Source organism: Gymnoscopelus braueri (genome assembly GCF_963280865.1).
Source record: "Gymnoscopelus braueri genome assembly, chromosome: 9".
Taxonomy (NCBI): Eukaryota; Metazoa; Chordata; class Actinopteri; order Myctophiformes; family Myctophidae; genus Gymnoscopelus; species Gymnoscopelus braueri.
Window position 1 is genome coordinate 45171775 of NC_137610.1, and position 22017 is coordinate 45193791.

The following is a 22017-nucleotide window of genomic DNA, read 5'->3' on the forward strand; positions in this document are numbered from 1 at the left end:
ACTTGACTCTGAAGTAACAGAATTCGATAGGTTACCCACTGGGCTGTCACACTCTCACAAGCAAAGGGGAAGCGGACCCGCGTTGCCATATTTTGTGAGAGAAATAAGCAACCAGGTCTAGCAAAACAAGCCCAAAAGAAGCAACTTGCACTTTAAACCTTTTTATGCATCGCATCGGCTATTTGAAAATAGCAGATCTACAAGCTCACAACGCGTTGCGATGTGACCCGTTGTGAGCTTGTAGAACTGCTATTTTCTAAGACTCTTGCAATAAAATGTGGAATATTTGGAATAGTCTTGAAACATTCTAACAACACAAATGCTCCCTGGCACAAAACATTTTCATGAAACTATTTGAGAACCACTGGTTTACATAATAATTTAAAAGCAAGAGCAAGCCTAAATAAGCAAGTACACTTTAGAAACAAGCCCAAAAACCGCAAGCACCAATTTTTACAAGCAACTTTACAGAAAAACAAGCCCAAAGTCGCTTATAATAAGGCGACATGGCAACACTAAAGCGGACCCGTGTGTGTGTGTGTTTACTGAACGGTGGGTGTTTTAAAGATTTTGAAGATGGCGACCAGTTCGGAGCGCAGTCCACCTCCTTTCCCCGACTTAGAGGACCAAGAAGTGGAGTCCGAAGGTGTCGGCGTGCGCGACAGCGACGACGACCTTTTCACGAGTGCCGTACGTGTCACTTTGAACCTTATTGATTAGCATGTTCATTAATTAACTGCCAACTTCCTGACTGGCAACCAAACCTGGCTGACTATAACAGAATAAAGATTCCAAGGATGGATAGGTGACCTCACACAACTAACCGTCATGTAGCGGAAGTGCTGCAGACATTTAAACCTCAAAGACGGCGACGATTTTAATGCCAATTCATGTTTTGACCTTTTGGACCTGGAAAAAAAGTGGTGTAATGTACTTAAGTACAATTTTGGGGTATTTCTTTTTACTATACTGGAGTATTTCAAATATTGCACTTTTACTCTCATTACAATTACTTGAAAACTTCAGTTAATAGTTACTTTGTAGATTTTGATTATTATTACTGAACATACATTATCCACTTGACTTTCAGCAATTTCGGCCATTTGAAAATAGCAATCACAATGCGCATTGTGAGCTTGTAGATCTGCTATTTTCCAAAGATTTTTATACATTTGAAAATTTGTGAAATGGGACATTTTTAATTTTTGTACTATAAGTACATTTTGATAGCCAATACTTTTGTACTTTTACTCAAGTCAACTTTGAATTCCTTACTTGTAACAGAGTATTTCTACATGGTGGTATTGATACTTTTACTCAATAAAAAAAAAAGTACTTATTATTCCACCACTGGACAGTTGTTGAAAGGGTCACGCGACACTATGACGTCACTAACACATCCATGGCATTTATTCGAGGCTAACGTACTACCAGAGAGCTAACTTTAGTAGCTACTAGCAGTAAGCTAACCAGACACTTTTATGGGGAAATGTTCGCTAAGTTGTAAAGGTTATTTTCACGAGACACTACTAACACAGTCCAGGTAATAATACGCTCATTTGAATTCTAACTCGTAGCGAGCAATTGCCAATTAACTGTACAACTTCTATAACGTAAATTGAACAAATCTGTGCAACTGATTCTGTAATATATGTAGCTAACTTTTTCGCTCTCTGACTTTGTTGTTTTTCTCGTTTTGAATTAAGATTCACGCTCATGAGAGTGAGTCGTCATTGACTGATCAAAATGCATTCATCATGTTGTGGTGTTTCGGTTGTCGTGTTGTTGTCGTTGAGTTTAGTCTTTTACCTACAGCCAGGTAACCGAGTCTGTTACTTCCTTTCGTAGTCAGTGTAACGGTGGTGATTGATTGTGTCTTTTACTGATCAGGCCAGCCTGGGCTTTTGCTCAAATGTGACCACCACCACCACCTTTACCAATATGCAATTTCACCAAATCCAGCATTGGTATCAACGTTTGAGCTTTACAGATCAAGTCCAGGATGAAAGCAATAGATCAGTTATTTTTAAATAAAGTTTGTGTTGTTGCTGCCAATGACATGTTTTGAAAACTTTTGAGTGGGTTAAGTGCCGTGCCTTCGTAATTTACTTTGGGGTCTGTTTTTGTTAGGCTGGGCTGACAGGCTAAGCTCAGACAAGCTCAGACAATCGCCATGTTGATGATTGAAGGCTGGATTTTCTCTCAGAATGTTACCCATAATATTAAAGTAAGTGTGACAATGTTATAGCTCTTAGTTTACAAACGTTTAACAGTCATAGTTATAAAAGTATCCGAGCTGTAGCTGAATATGTTTAATATTGAAGCATAATAAGCAGACACTGACAGTATTTTGAAGCAGCTTGATTTGTGCATGTACAGTGCAGACTGCAGGTACATTTGAAGGCTCTTTAAAAAGCTTAAGTTCTATTATTTAATAACCAAAACATCTTGCCCAAGTTTCAAAGGTGCGTTGTAGGCACATCCCAACAAGCACACATAACACATGTGCATCTTAAACACAGTCAAAGGCAAAAGTACTTTTGCAGAGCTGAACCTCCTGTCATGTGAGTCTCAGATGTGGTCACATGGTCAGAACCCGGATGTTTGACTTCTGGCTGACAATGAAAAGTTCAGAGGCTAGATTGGAAAGTTGCTGTCTTTGATTTCTGTACTCTGTGGAACTGATTAGTCAGCAGTAACGGACCTGCAGTATCTAATGGGGATGTTTTGAAATGGAGCAACTGATATCTATTGGTGGATTCTCAGCGTCTGCCTCCTACACAACATGCCGGTTAAGTTCAGTTCAAATGTTTTTTAATTTATTATTTATGCAGGGGACTGCATTCTGGGAGCAAGCTCTCTTGTCCAGATGCAGTAAGTTTTAAATATGGACAGAGTCAGAATATATTTTATAAACACACAACACAAGGAATGAACAGTGAATTTTGGACTTTATTTTTTAAGGGAGTTGTATTCAATTATGTATAGAGACAGTTGAAAGAGAGATTTTAAAGCATCCCAGCATGGCACGTGATTCCAGAGACATGGTCTTAACCCCTGGGCTACATTTAGAGAGTTCATATTCATTAATAGAGAGTTTATAAAGGTCAGAGGCAGACAATGAAGGGGAGTTATAGGAAGGCACTGGTAATGTGGGTCTTGTTCTGGAGGCAGAAGGCATAACCACTTCACCATCAGAAGGCATTTATATTCCTTATTTTTTCCTTTACTCCGTAGATTGAATCTCCACTGATCACAATGGACACTTCACTGCCAACGGACCACTTTATAACCAGTCCACCTGACACCATTTCCCCCGAGTCACCTAATGATCCACTGAGCGACCTTGGCAGCCTGTCGGCCAATGAGCCAGCGGCCAGCGAGGCCACCAGTGAACCCTCAGATGATTTTGTCGACCTGATGAGCAGTGAAGCGGATTCTCCGAGTGATGCGGTTGCCATAATGGAAAGTGCCACAGCAGAAGAAGAGAAAGATTCAGCGACCGAAGTGGCTTCAGACGAGCCGTCAGATGACTTTGTTGATCTGTTGGGAAATGAAAGTGACGCTCCAGGAGAGGAGATGCTGGTGGAAGCTGAGGGTGTTACTGTTGACCCAACAGCACGTGCAGCTGAAGTTCCATCTGAAGGCACCATCACTGACCACCCAGGCGATGACACACCAGGAAGTGTCATTGGCCAGGAAGTAGAAGAACCTTCCGGCGCTCCTCTATTGGACCAGGAGGTAAAAGAACCTTCCAGCGCTCCCCTATTGGACCAGGAGGTGAAAGAACCTTCCAGCGCTCCTCTATTGGACCAGGAGGTAAAAGAACCTTCCAGTGCTCCTCTATTGGACCAGGAAGAAAAAGAACCTTCCAGCGCTCCTCTATTGGACCAGGAGGTGAAAGAACCTTCCAGCGCTCTTCTATTGGACCAGGAGGTGAAAGAACCGTCCAGTGCTCCGCTATTGGACCTGGAAGAACAAGAACCTTCCAGCACTCCGCTATTGGACCAGGAAGAACAAGAACCTTCCAGTGCTCTGCTATTGGACCAGGAGGTGAAAGAACCTTCCAGTGCTCCCCTATTGGACCAGGAAGAAAAAGAACCTTCCAGTGCGCCTCTATTGGACATCGTCAGTGATTTACCCACCAATGACATAACGCAGTCTGTGCTTGTTCCTGTTAGTGAGATCATTGATCCTTTGGTGGTGGTGGACATCACAAGTGCGGCCCAACCCACAGTCTCAGAAGTGAAAAAAACTGCCATTCAGACGCCAATCGATCTGTTCGAAGATGAGCCCAGTGACCTGTTCACAGCACCGTTGCAGGCCAAGTCCGCCAAATTTCCCCAGAAGAGCCTCTTTGATGAACCAGACGAGGACCTATTCAGTGAACCACTCGGGGCCACTACCACGGCTCCCATGAAGAAGACTGTTGATTTTGCCAACAGTGTCGAGCACGAGCAGAGGGACAAACTGGTCACAACCAAACTTGGTGGCAGTGGTGATTTAGGGGCTGGACCCCTGAGTGACGAGCCAAGTGACATCTTCACCGAAGAAGCCGTTGCCACAGTGGCCAGCATCGTCAACACCAGCAGTGATGTCACCTCCAAAACGAATGGAGTTCATTCTGAAGAAGACGCGGACATATTTGCTGGTAGGTCCCTTAACACATTGAATGCCAGAGGTTAATCTCATAATGTACTCACCAGTGCCAACGTTTTATTGTTGTTTTTTGTTTTTTTCACGTTGCCATAGACCTTGTTAAAATCCTTAAGATTGAGCTCTGCACTGTTTGTAAACATCGCGGCGATCTCCCTGCGTGTACCAGTCCAATCCACGTGTCAAACGGGGCATCCATGTTGTAGTTAGAACGGTTTAGGTTAAACAGTGATCAGCGAGGAGAAAAACTACAATCGAAGAAAATGGCGTTGCAGTGTGCGCTTTAGAATGGAGTCCTATGGGATCTGCAAAACGGGATCCGGAATAATTCCATTTCCGGTGGTGTTACAATGAAATGTGCCGTACTAGAAAATTGAAAGTTTTTTTTTTCGAAAAAAAGGAAAAAGCACCACAGCCCGTAGGCTACGGGATCGGCGCTGTACAGTTGGATTTATCGGCCCGTAGGCTACGGGCCCGGCGGTGAGAGTGTTAATGGACGGCACGGCATGCATGCAGTGAAGTCCTCAGAGACGGAGTAGGAATACTGAGATGGAGACACTACAGTGTAGGAGAGACAGACAGTAGGACAGCTGAGAGGGACACGTTTAGGAGAGACAGACAGTAGGAAAGCTGAGAGGGAGATGGTATACGAGAGACAAATGTTAGCAAAGCTGAGAAGGAGCCAATGTTGGAGAGACAGACTTTAGAACGGCTGAGAGGAAGACAGTATAGGAGACAAAGACAGGAATTTTGAAAGGGAGATGGTGTAGGTGAGACTGACAGTGGGACATCAATGAAGAAGACAGACACTAGGACAGCTGAGAGGGAGACAGTGTAGGAAAGACAGACAGTAGGAAAGCTGAGAGGGAAAGAGACAGACACTGAGAGGGAGATAGTGTTAGGAGAGACTGGTGGATGGAAAGCTGAGAAGCAGTCAAGGTTGGAGAGACATAAAGTAGGACAGTTGAGAGAGACACATGACATGTAGGAGAGACAAACAGGAAAGCTGAGAAAGACTGTGTAGGAGGGAAACAGGAAAGCTGAGAGGGAGACGGTGTAGGAGAGAGAAAGTTGTGGTGGGATCTGTTCCCAGGCCAGCCGGGGTACATGTGTCACAAGATGTTTCATCATCTGATTAAGGGATATAGTTAAAAAAAATGTGCCATTACTCTCTTTCCCATTTCCTGCTTAAAACCTCCCCTGTCATCGTGGAGGAAATGCATCGCTGCATGCCAGTGCTTGGAAATATAATGTTCTATAGATGTTTTAATGAAGAAATCAAAAAAGATATTGAAACATATTTTGGCGTTGTGGTGTTTGTCCAACAGAAGCTACAGTGGAGTTGTCTCTGGACAGTCCTAGGAATGACAGAAAGAAGGAGCCGGCCAAACCCTCCGTGTCTGTCCCCTCCCTGTCTGCTGCTACCAGCCTGTCTGCACCTCTGCCTGCCAATCTGGAGGAGGTATTCTATTATTGTATTCTATTCAGTTTAACCTATTATATACTCTATTCTACTATATTCTATTATCTACCCTGTTGTATTACCGTATATTATATTACATTACATTATATAGAGAACTGAAGTCTGACATCACTGCTGCAAGAGGTTGTTATCCCCCTGGGTCACAGTTATTCTTTTTATTGAAAATACATCTAAGATCATATAAGAACTGTGTTCCAAAAATAAACAAATAAGCCCGCGATTTTACTCGTATGCATATGAAGCATCAACCGACGGTGAAAAAAGTACTCATTTATCCAAACACAGACATTATCAAATGTAATTATTAAACAACAGAAACACAGTCACATACAATCGTGACCCAGGGGTTGCGGGAGTGATGTCAGGACTTCGGTACACTTATTATATATATTTTTATATTACAGTACATTTCAGTATTAACTATTGTTTTCCTTTTTTTTTTGTCTAAAACTAACTGTCCAACATTTGAAAATGTCTCGTAAACGATGACATGAAATATGTTGTGTAATATTCAGTAAGCTCCTGGAATTTACTATTTGGCACTGTCATGATTTCCTATGAAATCTTCTGGAAATACTGCATAGGTTTGCACTTTAGACAGAGTACAATCTGCTGCTGAAAACCCCTCACTTCCATTTTAACTGACAGACCTAAGCTTTCAGAAGTGCCACCGTTCACATAAAATATTTCGATTGATTTAATGTCACAATGTGAATTGACATATTTTTACAGTTTATTAATTAATATTTTGTACGGCTGACCACCCCCATGGTCAACTAGTTGACTAGTCATCGGTCTCCTTTTAGTGGCTGTAGGTTTTGTCAGTCAGGTATAAGTTGTTGAACAACATTACCAAGCCAGTATAATCAACAGCATTACTGTTAAATCCAACAGTTATCCACAAATAATTCTAAACACAAAATCATCCAAAAACAAAGGCTGTTGGCTGGTGAGAACTGTATTTACTATCTTATGTCCCTACGTGCACAGACGACACAAAGCAGGCAAGTTGTCAGCAGTCAAATGTAATGCAGCACAGGTTAACACACAGACCCACCAGGCCTGACAGTTGAGTAAAGATGAAATGACAAAATGATAAAGATGAGCGATTTCATTAGCGGAGAAGTGACTGTGCAGGTGTAGCACCCGTATAGTAGATAATTATAATAGAGACAATGTAATAATAATAAACTGCGATTTTGAACCTGTCATTGTATTGTGAGGAGGAAGTGGAAGTCGGACATGACTCATCCAAATTAATTCAGCCTGTCGAGGGCTTGCTGCCAGCCTGCATAAAAATTTGGAATTTAAAATGTCTTTGCTAATGTTTCAGCTTGAAGAGGATGAACAGGATGATAAATTTGAGACCAACATCTCTATCACCAACCCTGAAAAGATAGGTAAGAACCAGTCTGTATTATTATATATTCTACAAATGCAGTTTTATGTATGACCCAACCTTCACCCATCAATATTGCAATACAGAAGCAGTTCTTTACAATATATTTGACACATTCTGAGGAAAGGTTCTATTCATTAAAGAAAAAGTTACGCATGCATGCATTTTTCATCAAATATGATCCAAACTGGATTGGTACTGTGGTCTCAGCAACTGTGTGGTGTTTGTTTCAGGGGATGGTATGAACGCCTACATGGCGTACAAAGTCTCTACACAGGTAGGACTCTGTCTCTGTCAACAGCATTTAACTTCATATGCAAACTACCATTATTTATACTCCGGGTTAACCCAGATAAGGTGAGGATAGTTACTCTCACAAAACACGGTCCTAGTTCTGTCAGACCAAGAAACTCCAGCATACTGCTTATAAAACACTTTACACAGCGCATGTCAGTGATCTGTTATTTTGCGCTGACATACATAATTCAGGGTCATCGCATTGGTTTAAGGACAGCGAGACACATTCATGGTCAGGTTTTTGGCATGAAGTCCAATAGGGAACAGTTCTTTTGGGAGTGAATCTTTAACAGTGTTTGGGTTGTCTGTATCTCCAGACCACGCTGCCCATGTTCAGGAACAAGTCTTTCACAGTGAGGAGGCGTTTCAGTGACTTCCTGGGTCTCTATGAGAAACTATCTGAAAAACACTCGGCAAACGGCTTCATTGTCCCTCCCCCACCAGAGAAGAGCATTATGGGTAGGTGGAGTTGTTTTTAACTTATGTTGTTTAGTCTTTATTTAACCAAACAGTCTCCTTGGGATTCAAAACTTTTTTCCAAGTGAAACCTGGTCAGGAGACTAGCATTCGAACACCCTGGAATGTCTTCATTCTTATAAGACATAATAAAAATGTAATGCACAGCAAATCCATCAGTTCAAGGTTAAAATCTGAATCAAAGTGCTAAAATTGTAGTAGTCATATACATAGCAGACCAGCAGAGTCGAGCACAGACATTGTGTGTGTGTGTGTGTGTGTGTATAGTTCTATAATGTAGATTTATAAAGATCTCTATACAGAGCCACAGTATATGTCTATATACCGTAGATCCATTTAGATCTTTATACTGTAGAACTACTGTAAATCTATATAGATCTTTATACTGTAGATCTATATAGATCTTTATACTGTAGATCTATGAGGTCTTTACACTTGAAATCAATTTGAAGAGAGTTCAGTGAAAAAACACATCAAGTCAGATTTTATTTCATACATTGAAGCTCAATGTGCTTGACATTAAAAGACAATATTAGAAACATATTTTCTACGATGGGTTGGTCTGAGATCAAATGTTGTTTTGGACAGGAATGACCAAGCTGAAGGTTGGAAAGGAGGACCCTTCATCCGCAGAGTTTGTTGAGAGAAGAAGAGCTGCGTTGGAGAGGTAATGTGAAGGAGAAGAAGTAATCAAACAGTTTGGGAACAGTTTAAATATTAGACCAGTGAGTCCCAACTCATGTTCTGTGCAACAGGAACACCAAACTAGCTGGTATAGTTTGGCTGCTCCCTCTCTCCTCCTACCACATGCATAGCACTGCTGAACTGTGCAAAGAATGGACTATATGTTGCACTAAAATATGCTACTGCGCAACATATCGTGTATTTCATGTCCTTATCTTGCACACTGCAATTTGCACATTGATACTGCCATTTGCACATTGTCGTTGTCTTGTAAATTGTTTATTATCCTACATTTCATGTTCTGACTTGCACCTTGACCAAAACCAATTCCATTATGTCCTACATTACTGGCAATAAAGATGCTTCAATGAACAGTATTTCCCTCAATGTGAGGGTGCTCTTTGTTTGTTTGTTTAATTTGTTTTGATGTCTCCTCTGTCAGGTATCTCCAGAGGGTGGTGTGTCACCCCTCCCTCCTCCAGGATCCTGATGTCAGAGAGTTCCTGGAGAGAGATGATGTATGTTTAATGTTCGCTACATGCTACATTGCTAGATTCACTATGTACAGAGATTACAGTCTTAACACATTGCCTGCCAGAATTATTTCAGATTTTTTGCAGTTTTATGCCAGAGCTTTTTCATTGAGAAAAGAAAAAGTACTCAGGAGCCGAGATAAATAATTTTTAAGTTTTAAGTTAACAAGGAAGTGGATAGGAGTCTAGATCTTCGAAAAAATCATATCTCCTTGGTCTTTGGGTCAAATTTTTTTGATCTTGGCAATCAATGTGTTAAGTCAACCTGCCATCAGACCTGGAAGCCTTTCAGTAGACGAGTATCATACTGTATACAGTGTGTGGAATATATTGAAATACTGTTGACTGATCCTTACAGACACCATTTATTTATAGTTTAATATATTTATAGTTTAATATTTTGTGTATGTATGTATATATATATATATATATATATATATATATATATATATATATTTAAAAAAAATGTATCGGTCTGTTTCGTATATATTATTATGTTTATACAGGGAAATACATTATTCTTGGAATAGGAACATTTGTGTGTGTGTGCAGTTACCCAGGGCGGTGAGCACCCAGGCTCTGAGTGGTGCAGGTTTTATGAAGATGATCAGCAGGGCATCAGATGCTGTCAGTAAGATGACCATAAAGATGAATGAGTCCGATGTGGTGAGTAAAGTACATCTATCGTATTATAGTCTGATGCCTCAGTCTGTAACTTTGAGCTGCTCTGTAGGGTTTGTCACCAGGTTCCGCTCTGGAGGTCTAGCGTAATGTAATTCACTTTTTGTCAGCCCCAAACCACAAGTTCCCTTTTTAATTTCAAATGATCATGTTTACGGAACTGTGGCTGGCTGCACCATGCCGCATGCTAACACTAGTGAACATCATGTATATTTATTAGTGGGGTGTGCAGGCTAGCTTAGCATAAATATCAGAATGTCTGTAGCAGTGCATTACATGAATGAAGTCACAACTTCTTTCAAAACCCCAAAAAGACTCCAGTCTTCAAAGACGCCAAATACTGCTGGTTTTCCATCCTACCAGATCAAAACTAGTCTCTTATTAGACAAATAGATTTACAAGGTCATGGTAGGATAGCAAGTCAGCAGTACCAGGTTTCCAGTACCAGGTGGATTAGTGTTGAGATCCACTGTTCTACTTAAATGTTATTATCAGTGACAAGTAACGATACACTGCTGATGATAATGGCGCTATGTTGTTCTGCAGTGGTTTGAGGAGAAACTACAGGAGGTGGAGTCTGCTGACCAGCAGTTCAGGAAGCTCCATGGAGTGGTCGATTCTCTGGTTGGCCACAGAAAAGGTTGGCCACACCCCTTTACATTTGCCTTCATTCATTTGACCTTCTTAGCGTTAGTGGCGGCATAGTTTGTATTCACAACTTACAACCAGTACGTACTTTACAGGCTGTTGTGGAAATGCAGTGGAAGAATGTAATGCAATCGTCAATTATCACTGATCACTTATTTTTGTTATTATGTTAATTATGTTTTTTTTCGTGCCTCCTGTCCAGAGCTGTGTCTGAACACAGCAGGGTTTGCTAAAAGCGTAGCGATGTTGGGTAGTTCAGAGGACAACACAGCTCTGTCTCGTGCGCTGTCCCAGCTGGCGGAGGTAGAAGACAAGATGGAACAGATCCACCAGGACCAAGCTGCTAACGACTCCTTCTGCCTCGCTGAGATGCTCGCAGACTACATCCGCTTGCTGGGAGTTGTCAGGGTACGCACAACAAAACACAATTGACACATGATGTGGTACACAGTCAAATCCTCAGTGTTTGTTAATTTAACTCTGAGAGTGCACTGTACAAACATAAGGGTGAATTTGTTTACATTTGTACACTTTCAGAGTTACAAATGGATAAATGAACACTGAGGATTTTGCTGTATACTGTAGGATAGGATATTCTATTTGAGTTGTTGTGATTTAGAATAATAAGACCAGGCTTCCTCGTGGTTCAGCCATTTTTGGCTTAAGTGTCTGCGGTTCAATTCCAGGCTTGGGACCTCTTTTGTATGTCCTGGCTTTACTGTCTCTCTATTGTCCCGTCCTAATAAAATCAGTAATGCTAAAGTATGAAAAATATATTGATGCCGGTTTATGGGATGTTATGTCGATACGGCCCATTGACTACATTGATCTTAAGATATTGTCAGGTTGCTGTACATATATTTGGTGAGGTGATGTTAAATGCTATATAATCAAAGGTCGGTAGAGTATCCAAAACCTGTACTTTAAAATGACACAGTAGAAGAAGTCATACAAATAACTACTTGAGTAAACATAATTGGGGGAAAAACGGCTCCCAAGAAACACTTTAAAAAAAACTTTCTGTCGATACAGACCATATCAGGAACAGCATACACATACTGTCTAAAGTATCAAGTTAATAAGTAGTGTCTTATTTGATATTCAGAAGAAACCAGTGACTACAGAAGTGCAGAATAAGAGCCTGATGTAGGCTACATAGAGCATGATTACCTTAATAAAATGAACAGCTTTTCATAAAATCAGACATGCAAAAGTGTCACTTTTCAGCTACAGTCACCTTTTTGAACCCAAATAGGGCAATTGTGTGACACCTGACCCGAAAGAAAACAACATGTTGTCACCTTTTTCACTTCGGGGCTGTTTGCATGCCTGTAAAATGAAATGGACTGGTTTGGTGGCCCAGGTTGATACTTTTTTTAAAAATGTTTAAATAACATTGTGACCATTAAAAGTTGGTAACTGGCACATTGTTTTACCTAAGAACAAATTAGCAACTTTTCAACACAATTGTTCAAGTTGTGTTGTTTAACGCAGCACAGAAGTGAGCGGTGAAACAGTGTCATGGGTGTTACATGGGTGCGCAAAGGAGAAGCAAGATGCTGATGGATCTCCAGTGGAATTAAATATACTCAAGTGGAATGAAGCATCCTACATTCAAAGTACTTTCAAAAACGGTTTAATAAAAAAAGTAAATCAGTTAATGTAACTGAGTAAATGTGGCACATAACAGCCCACCTCTATGTATGATGCAAGATACTGCATATGTTGGATAGGATTCATGACATTTGAGAGATATGGGGTGGGGTAAAATATAGAATATTGTGTGTATGTGTCCCTCAGGGTTCATTTGACAACAGGATGAAGGCATGGCAGCGCTGGCAGGATGCCCAGACGATGCTTCAGAAGAAAAGGGAGACTGAAGCCAAACTGCTGTGGGCCAACAAACCTGATAAACTACAGCAAGCCAAGGAAGAAATCTCAGATGTATGACGCAACTCATAGTGCTCACACACGTGTAGCTAATTGGTTATTTAACTGGTAATTGAAAGAGAACATGTGTTAAGGTACGCTTAGGGAGGGAAGGGAGAATAATCTAAAAAGCCAGGGCATCTCAGAGAATTTTGATTAAAAACTGCAACTGATTGCAATTTTTATGTATGGTTATTGTCATGGAATGGGTAGACGATCAAATAAACCCCTTTTGAATAGATCTCCCTGTAAGTGTTCCTGAAGATAGACAAGTTTGGTTATTTCTGTAGATTTTTGCATTTTTTCATGAGCACCTTATGTATTTATTAGAGTTGACAAATTATTTAAAAAAAAATCTATTAACAAATACATTGAATTAATTAAAGTGTGTTTTCCTTTCCAGTGGGAGGGTAAGGTGACTCAGTATGAGAGAGACTTTGACAGAATATCTGCAACCGTACGCAAAGAGGTGCTCCGCTTTGAGGTAAGCTGTTAAATGCTTTAAAAACTTGTATTCATACATCGGGGTGTGTTGGGTGAATAGATGGATTTTACAATGCAGCAGACAATTAAGAAGTTCTTAATCATTAGTTAATGGGTCCACAATGTGTCATGTATTCAGTGTGTGATGACTTGTCTTTTGTGTTACAGAAAGAGAAGGCGAGAGACTTCAAAAGACAGATCATTAAATACTTAGAAGCTTTGCTTCAGTCTCAGCAACAGGTGAGTTTTTGTATAGTGGAATTAATAATCCAATGTATGAGAATGTAGGAGTCCCACACACTGCCCTCACTTTCAAGCTTTTAAATCACTTTGAAGGTTTTAGGCATAGAAACTTTATTAGGCATACATTTCAGTTGTTTTATGCAATAGATGCAGTGCTCCTACAAGGGTTGACTGTTATGTGTATTGGGAATCATTCATGAGATGTAGACACATTCCAGCCACATTGTGTACTTGCAAATGTTTTCACAACATAGTGGGATTCACACATTTTTGTTCACTGAATTTGTAATTTGGTATGAGTGAAATGTATTTTTTGTAAACAGAAGGCATTATGCTGGTTAATTAGAAATGTACCAGCATTTACAGTAATGCCAAATCTCATATTTGCAACCAAATGTTTCAGTAGATTTGTAGACCAGTAGGCTTATTATAACCATATTAACAGTGCTATTTGCACATTTGCTCCATTATACAGTTTAAGGTGTGTGCCATATTTCTAGAATTCTCAAACAATATGGTTGATATTTTGTGACATACTAAGCACCGATCACACAGAGCATGATAACGATAACTATGAATGTTGTTAAAAATGATAGCGACAACGATAGTCGTAAACGATTCCGATCGATTTTATGAATGATAAAACATTGACTGCCATTCAAAATCCATTAGAAGGATAGATCTCACTCTCGGAAAGTTGTGTTTTTAACAGGGATGAGGAGTTGATTATGTATAGCTAACGCTACACGCATGCTTGGTGTGAATGTACACCGGCACTTGCATGCACATATTTTCGAGAGGCCTAAGCCCGATCTACATTCAGTTGTCTTCAAGCTCACAACGCGTCGATGCGTTGTGAGCTTGAAGATCGGCTATTTGACCAAACTTGGTAACGGGTGACATCTAGGAAAAGCAGTGTGGCACGCACCAAAGGTAGGTCACCTAACCTTAAAAACCCAATCGGTGGGGGACTATGGATTTCCCTGCAGTACTTTACTTTCTTTTATTAGGCCCAATGATTCTTTTTTAGATCTGGGTAAATGTAATGTTTTTATTTTTGTTTATCTCCTTTTTTTCTTATCTCTTCTAGCTGATAAAGTACTGGGAGGCTTTCTTACCAGAAGCCAAAGCCATTGCCTGATCTCTCCTGTAGCATCACGTCTCTTATTCTCCTGATCCACAGGAGAAGCTGTCACTTCTTCTACACTTTACCTCTCTGCCTTCAAACCAAGGATTATTTGTGTGTGCGTTGTAAAAGGGAGACGTAATACAATCAGCCTGTTTCTTTTATATATACTATATAATCACCTTTAACATACAGCTCTGTATTCTATTGTATTAATTGTATATTTTTCATTTAATCACAAATATTTTCTTATTAGATTTAAAAAGAAAGAAAAATATTCATATAGAGAAAAGAAAACACATACACACAAAGTCAAGGTGTAGTGAATGATTCCACAAATTTCCACAAGGGATGAGAAAGAAAGAGTTGTTCTCAGGATGTTTTCATGATGTGTTGTAAATCAGATTTCTGACATCAGCATTGTTTAACTGTTTACACCAGGCTGCTGTCTCAGTAGATATGGACCATATGAATCTATATGCCCCTGTCCCACCTGACATTAATCTATCATCTGGCTGATCACACTGTAAACTCACTACATCTCCAAACTACAGACACGGCACATTTAAATGTTCACGGATCCACACAGAAAGTGCATGTTGAAAGAAATCTTTACGTTTTCAACTTTATCAGCCATTACTCATGCTCAATATAAGACAGTGCCATTTCATTATACTTATTCTGACTCAGAGGCGGGCTGTGGATGGCTAAAGAATTCACCTGCAGTTGAGATGACATCGGTCATCTGCGGACATTTCAAGTTAATGGAAACTACGGCCTTTCTGATCCTGGAATTTTTGTGTGCTAAAATAGTAGCCAATGTTGTATCATCGATAAATAAAAACAAATCCACTGGTCGCCCCTGAGACAGAGTGATTAGACATGAATGGTGTTTTCCTGTAGTGAGGACCGATACATGGTTTTAAGTTTGAAAAGGTGACTTTAGAGTGTGAATTTCAAGTAGCGGGTTGAAAATGCCATCTGCTTTTTCTTAAATGGTTGTTTCGAAATATGAAATCCGGACATGATGTGCGATTTCACAATCGCTTAACATTGTTCTTAAGATAAGTGATTACCAGAATGAGTAAGGACAAGTTTCCATGTCACACATGAAGTGTGAAATGTATACTGTGTTTACTGGAGAGCCATTTTAAAGCCATGTGTAAATGTAATGCAGACTAATAATCTCTGCATGCGATCAGGATAGGAGGGGTGCATTAATGCCAGGTGTACCAGAGGTCCTGTTAATGTTTCTGGGGACCCAGATGAAGGAAGTGGCCAATTTTATATTCAACAGAATATATTCAACTTATTCTATTGCCTCTTGGTGATTTAAAGGGATTTGATAAGAGTAAAAAGAGAAAAAAACGGCACTTCCACTTGACGGATAATTTTTATAAGCACTAGTTTACTTCTCTTTCACAGTCAAATACTGCCAATGCTGAGGAGAAGGGAGCGGGGATGAAAAGTGTCATACATGTATATTGGTAGAGTCTACACTTCCCTACAAAGGCAGATGGTAGTAACTAGGTTTTGTCTTTCAAAGGTCACGAGTGTGTTTACATTTCACATCCATTATGCACTTATATAATATAATCAATACTAAACAACAAATGCTGCTCCAACAGTACGTTTGGTAGGACAGAAGATCTTTTTTTTCCCCGCTGAATTTTAGTTCTCATGTAGTTACTGCTCTGTGGCTTTGTAGGGTGGTAGTTATGGATCGTACCATTTATCTTGGTAGGGTCCACTACTGGGGATTTTAGGCTGAACCGTTCTAATTGTAAGCCCCCCAGCTAAAGCTTTGCGTGGCATTCTAGGTCAACCTATTTGGGTATTATGTTTTAAGTATGATTGATTTCTGTTGTGCAAATGATGATGACACATAGAACCACATGAGTCTGTGCCTTTTAATTCTGAATGCTATTTTTTTCCCCCTGTGATGTAAATTTAAATGTGTTGGGAGAACCCTAGTTGAACTATGTTTCTGTATGTGTCACAGTACGTTATGTTCCTGGCAGTGTGTCAGTGAAAACTGGCTAAAATGTACTCTTTGGCACAGGATTAATGGGGAATTTACCCTCACAGTACATCTGAGCTGTTTTTCGTCCTAGCTTTAGTGAATATCCAACAAAGATTTGCAATATGGTTTGCATTTTGATATTAATTGATCATTTGAATTCTTAAAAAGCAAAACTTATTGTAGTGCAGCTTAGTCATTTGAGGCTCATCAGCTCCCAGAAGTATCTATTTTGATTTCACTGAGCTGTATTTAACACTACATGGAATAAGGAAGGGTCCTTGTAATTTTGAGAAACGTTATGATTTGTGCATTTACTGTACCAGATGAGTTTTTTGGTGAAATGCCTATGACAATTCAGCTAACCATATTTCCTAAACGCCTGTCTGTTTTTAAATTGACAACAAACTATGGCCCAGGTCACAGATCTGTGGGACGTTCATCGGGTTGTTTGGAATCACAGATTCAAGCTTTAATTCCTGCTTCACATGTTCATTTTCTGCTGTGTTGCAATAATGCTACACTGTTACTGTTTGTCGTGACTAAAACATTACTAAATTTTTACATTTCTTTGCACAAATGTTTTTTTTCTACAATCTAAAAAATTAAACACATTTTCAATAGATGTGGCTGAATGTGTGAATTATTATGGTTTAATTTGTGGGCCGGAGGATAGTTGCCCATGTCACTGTTCAAAGAACATCAGCATGTTTTAATTAAGTTTTTATTTAATTTCCCCAAAACAATTACAAGAAATACAATTCCAAGTCTGCTCTCTGACTTTAAACGTTTAAACAAAATAAGTCACCTTTCATCAATTAAAAAAATTTCCATCATTTTTCAAGTATTTGATAAATAAAATAAATAAATAAAATTTCCATAAATACATAAAAAAAAATGTTTAAGAAGTAGTGAAAATAGCAGATCCACAAGCTCGCAACGCGGCACGAAGTAGCGCGTTGTGACTGAGCAGTGTCGGCCCTGAGCAATTTGATTCCCTATAGGCAGGATTTTACCTGGCCTTGAATGCATCCTTCTAGCAATAAATGTTGTAATATCTTTAGTTTGAGACACTTGAGGTAATGTGATCACCATCACATACTGCAGCTCATGTCTCTATAGCTCAGGGGTTCTCAAACTTTTTTATACCATGACCCCATATTATGAGGGAAATTATTTTGCGAAATGGGTTCAGATCTGAGCCAAGTCTCCTGAGGAGGCGCCTCTGAAGCCTGTCCTGGACAGGGGTCTCCGGACACTATAAAAAAAATACACAAATATTTTTTTTTCAATTCTTAAAAAATAAATAAAACAAATCTAGGCTTGGTGACCCCCCCCCAGCCTCATGGTGCCCTAGGCAATTGCCTACTCTGCCTAATGCACGGGCAGGCTCTGACTGTGAGCTTGTAGATCTGCTATTTTCACTAGTTTGGGTCCCGGGCAAATGTCTAATTTATTTTTGTGGTCTTGAGCTAAAAGGTTCGGAACCAATGGCCTACAGCCATGAGTCGTATGTCTAACATTGACAATATAGATTAACAGAGGACCCAACATTTTTTAATTAGCCACAAGCAAGACAGTCATGAAACTGAATGAAAAAATGAAAAAAAAAAAAACACTTTATCACATCCAGGGTCGAATTAAGAGTCTTACCAAATAATAATAAAAATAATGAAAACAAGAGTATCAAACAGTCCAGCAGCAATATTTCAACACTATAGGCCTACATTGCCATTTACTCACAACAAGTAAAAACAAGAATACTGTACAGTAGTATTCCAAAGTGGATATAATATCAGAAAAGCCTAATTTAATTGTAGATCTATTTGACCAAATGTTTGCCCCAGAAAAGGGACCCTGGGGCCAGTGGAGGTACATTTTTTACTGAAACAAACATTTTGTGTTACATTTTTTTTAGCCAGTGGTGGCACCACACATCCCTTGGTGAATAGAGACGGTCCCGCCTCTGGTCCCCCAGAGTTCCCCTTTCCCGTGGGCGACGCAATAACGACCGTTCAGTTCCCTGCCGACATGGACGAAATCCCTGAAGAACACTTCGTCCAGATGACAGATGACTTTATTTGAACTGCTCCACACACGCACCTGGAACGACCCCATCTGCTTATTACCCGCTGACATCTCAAACGTGTCGCAGTGTGATCCTCGGTACTCGTTCCGGTACGTCTTCCAGTAGCGTGAGTCGTGGGAGCAGTACGTGCCAACGCATATCTTTCCTTCCACACGTCCTGTCGTGATGTACGCCCAGTTGTCATTAATTTCCCCCCTTTTTTTAAATGGAAGGTAAATCTATCTTCCATGAAAACGTAAGTCCCCCACTTTGTGACATTTCCCGAATGGTAATGGGCCACTCCTTTGACGATCACCACTTCTGCAACGGTTTGTCCTATCAGCGCCGAGATACCTGGCAATAAAGTTCCAAATTCGGTAGAGGTGTTAACTAATTTCGCTCCTTTAGCCGCTCCTGTGGCCTTTTGAAAGGTTTTTTGGACAACCTGTTTCGACAGCCATCTCATCATTTTTTTCATCGACTCTTCTTCCGTGTGTCCGTGACAATGTCCCCTGCCTCTCATTAATTCGTCAAGAAGCACTTTGTCCTCGTTTATGCCGGCCAACGTTTTCATCCAAATTTCTTCTTTGATCGCGTCGGCATGGCGTCCAAATTTGTGGAAGTACAGATCTTGGAAAGCCTTGCTTCTCTCAACGGCGTCGAGGTTGAATATGTCATCCGTCAGTGCCATCTTCTGGAAGATTGAACCTGGATTGATTGATTGAATGATTGAATACTTAATTAGAAGTTTGCAGAACAAAAACACATGAAAGTACAGTTCAATACAAGGTCAGCTAATAGGATTTAAAACCCAAGAAAGCCTATGGCTTGTTTCCATTGGGGTCTTTTGTACTCAATTCATAGAGACATTAAATGACAGACAGATATACACTACTATGCAGAACATCATAAAAACTGTAAAAAATATATAAGAAAAACTGTAAACAGTTCGAGGGGGCGGGGGCTATGCTTTGACTTTTAAAGGGGCCAGTTTCTAATTGCATACCAGCCACAAAGTGAGCTCTCAGAAAGACTGGTTTTGAACCAGAAATCAGCGAGAGAGTGCTTATTAAGAGGAGAGTTAAGATACCGGTAGTTAAAGAGACCCTCATACCTGTCTAACTACTCAATAGGATTGGTATTTAAGATAGTCAAAGAGACAGAGCCCTCAATACGCTCATACCTGTCTAACTACTTATCAATACCCTCATACCTGTCTAACTATCAATACCCTCATACCTGTCTAACTACTTATCAATACCCTCATACCAATACCCTCAATACCCTCATACCAATAGGATTGTTTTTTTAAGATAGTTCAGTTCAGTTCAGTTCAGTTTTTTTTATTTTCGGATAATGGGCTCAAACATAATAACAAATGACTTTTCATTTCATTATGTTCAGTGATTATAGTCAAAGAGACAGAGCCCTCAATACCCTCATACCTGTCTAATTACTTCCAAAAAGTGAGTGACACCCACAGCCACAATACTAGAGGGAGCGACCATGATCTGGTACCACCCACATTTAGAACAAACATGGGAAAACTCTCATTCTAATACTCTGCCACCATAATGTGGAGTGCCCTGACACCATCCATTAAAGGTTGTAAATCACTGGTTTCTTTCGAAATTGGCCTGAAATAATATCTATCAGGAGACCACAAGGGGAGGTAAATGGGTAGCACTTTATAATAACTACTCGTTATATAGTTAATAGATCATAAACTATTAGTTAATGAGTTATTAATGACTTGTTTATTATTTGTTAACAGTTAGTTAAGGATGTATAACTATGCTTTATAGATGGTTAATAGATCACCCACACACTGTTAGTTAATGAGTTATTCATGACTTGTTAACTGTACATTAAGGATTTATAACTATGCCTTATACATATATATTTTTTACCATGAATAAGCTATTAGTAAACTACTTACCAATGACGTGTTAAGTATTTGTTAATAGTTTATATATGTTATTGGGACATTATTGTAAAGTTGCAACTGTTCCTCATTTACTCATGTTAGTAAATGAGGAGTTTACGAAAACATTTTTCGAAAAATGTACGAAAACCTAAATAAACCGCGAGAGCTCTGGAAGGTATTTAAACAGTCGGGCTACAGTGAGAAACCGAAAACCAGATCTACAAACATCAACATTAATTTGGATGGCACGCTCATTACTGAAAAAAGCTGGATGTGGCTAATCGCCTTAACAACTTCTTTACAACCATTGCAACCACACTGGTCCTTTATGGTGTAAAGCACATCCAAGCATTTAACAAAAATCCATAGGTGTAAAAGCAAAGATTACTTTAAACTCACCATGGTGACAACTGAAGATGTGTTTAAAACCTCTATTGCCCCAATCATTGCCCACATAAGTTAACAAACCTCTCCATCCCCCAGTACATCTGGGGTCCTATCACGGGTCATCTTGACTCTGCTGTGTGACTGCTCTACTTTGTACAGGCCCAATTGTTGATGTGTCCAACTATTGTATTGTGGTTGCCTATACCTCATTATGATAATGGTTATGGTTAATTTCTCACGTTTATCATGCATTATAGTCTGGTGTTTGTTTGTCTTATTGTTATGTCTTGTTGATGTATCTGTCTGTTATGTCTTATAAAAAAAACTATAAAAACTAATATACTGTATATAAAAAACCTCTCCATCAGTCACTGTCACATCCCACAAGATTTCAAACTTGTGAGAGTAACCCCTCTGTACAAAAAAGGAAGCAAATTAGACCCTGGCAACTACCGCCCTGTTTCCATTCCCATTCTCTTTCAAAACCGCCATGAAGGAACACCTGTCTGTAATTTTGACAACTGGACTTCTAACTTGCCATCAGAAATTGACCCTGTTTCTTACTTTGTACTCTCTCGGCGTTGGCTGCAGCATTACAGGAGATGACCACTCTCTGGATCTCCTCCTTGTCCAACACCACCATCTAGTAGGACACACACACACACACACACACACACACACACACACACACACACACACACACACACACCCACACCCACACCCACACACACACACACACACACACACAATGTATCCATTAAACACACACCACTGTCTACATTACAACAAACACACATGACAACGTATACATTAAACCACATTTTTACACGGCTTGGTTGAATGCTTGATTCTGATTGGTCAATCAGTGAATTCATTGGTTTGTTATTTTTCAATAATGACCTCAATAACAGAGCGTGGTCTAATCAAAGACTCAGCAGGTGGTGAGGTGTGTGTGTGTGTGTGTGTGTGTGTGTGT

The 22017-nt window shown here is 39.9% G+C and overlaps 1 protein-coding gene across 1 annotated transcript; it reads left to right on the forward strand.

Moving 5' to 3' along the window:
• Positions 1-549: 549 nt before the first annotated feature.
• On the forward strand, positions 550-17284 carry snx1a (sorting nexin 1a). The gene is made up of 15 exons (XM_080438489.1): positions 550-690; positions 3238-4651; positions 5985-6118; positions 7473-7539; positions 7772-7815; positions 8153-8294; positions 8901-8979; positions 9439-9514; positions 10082-10195; positions 10757-10850; positions 11061-11266; positions 12659-12802; positions 13191-13271; positions 13439-13510; positions 14604-17284. Exons 1-15 carry the CDS (start codon positions 577-579, stop codon positions 14652-14654), a joined length of 2832 nt encoding a protein of 943 aa, XP_080294615.1. The 5' UTR covers positions 550-576; the 3' UTR covers positions 14655-17284.
• Positions 17285-22017: the final 4733 nt, after the last annotated feature.

Bases quoted from the DNA above. Each gene is read 5' to 3' on its own strand.
- snx1a (XM_080438489.1), top strand. From the start codon at position 577: ATGGCGACCAGTTCGGAGCGCAGTCCACCTCCTTTCCCCGACTTAGAG. The intron at 691-3,237 runs GTACGTGTCACT...TTTACTCCGTAG, and splicing joins ACGACCTTTTCACGAGTGCC to ATTGAATCTCCACTGATCAC. The intron at 11,267-12,658 runs GTACGCACAACA...TGTGTCCCTCAG, and splicing joins GCTTGCTGGGAGTTGTCAGG to GGTTCATTTGACAACAGGAT.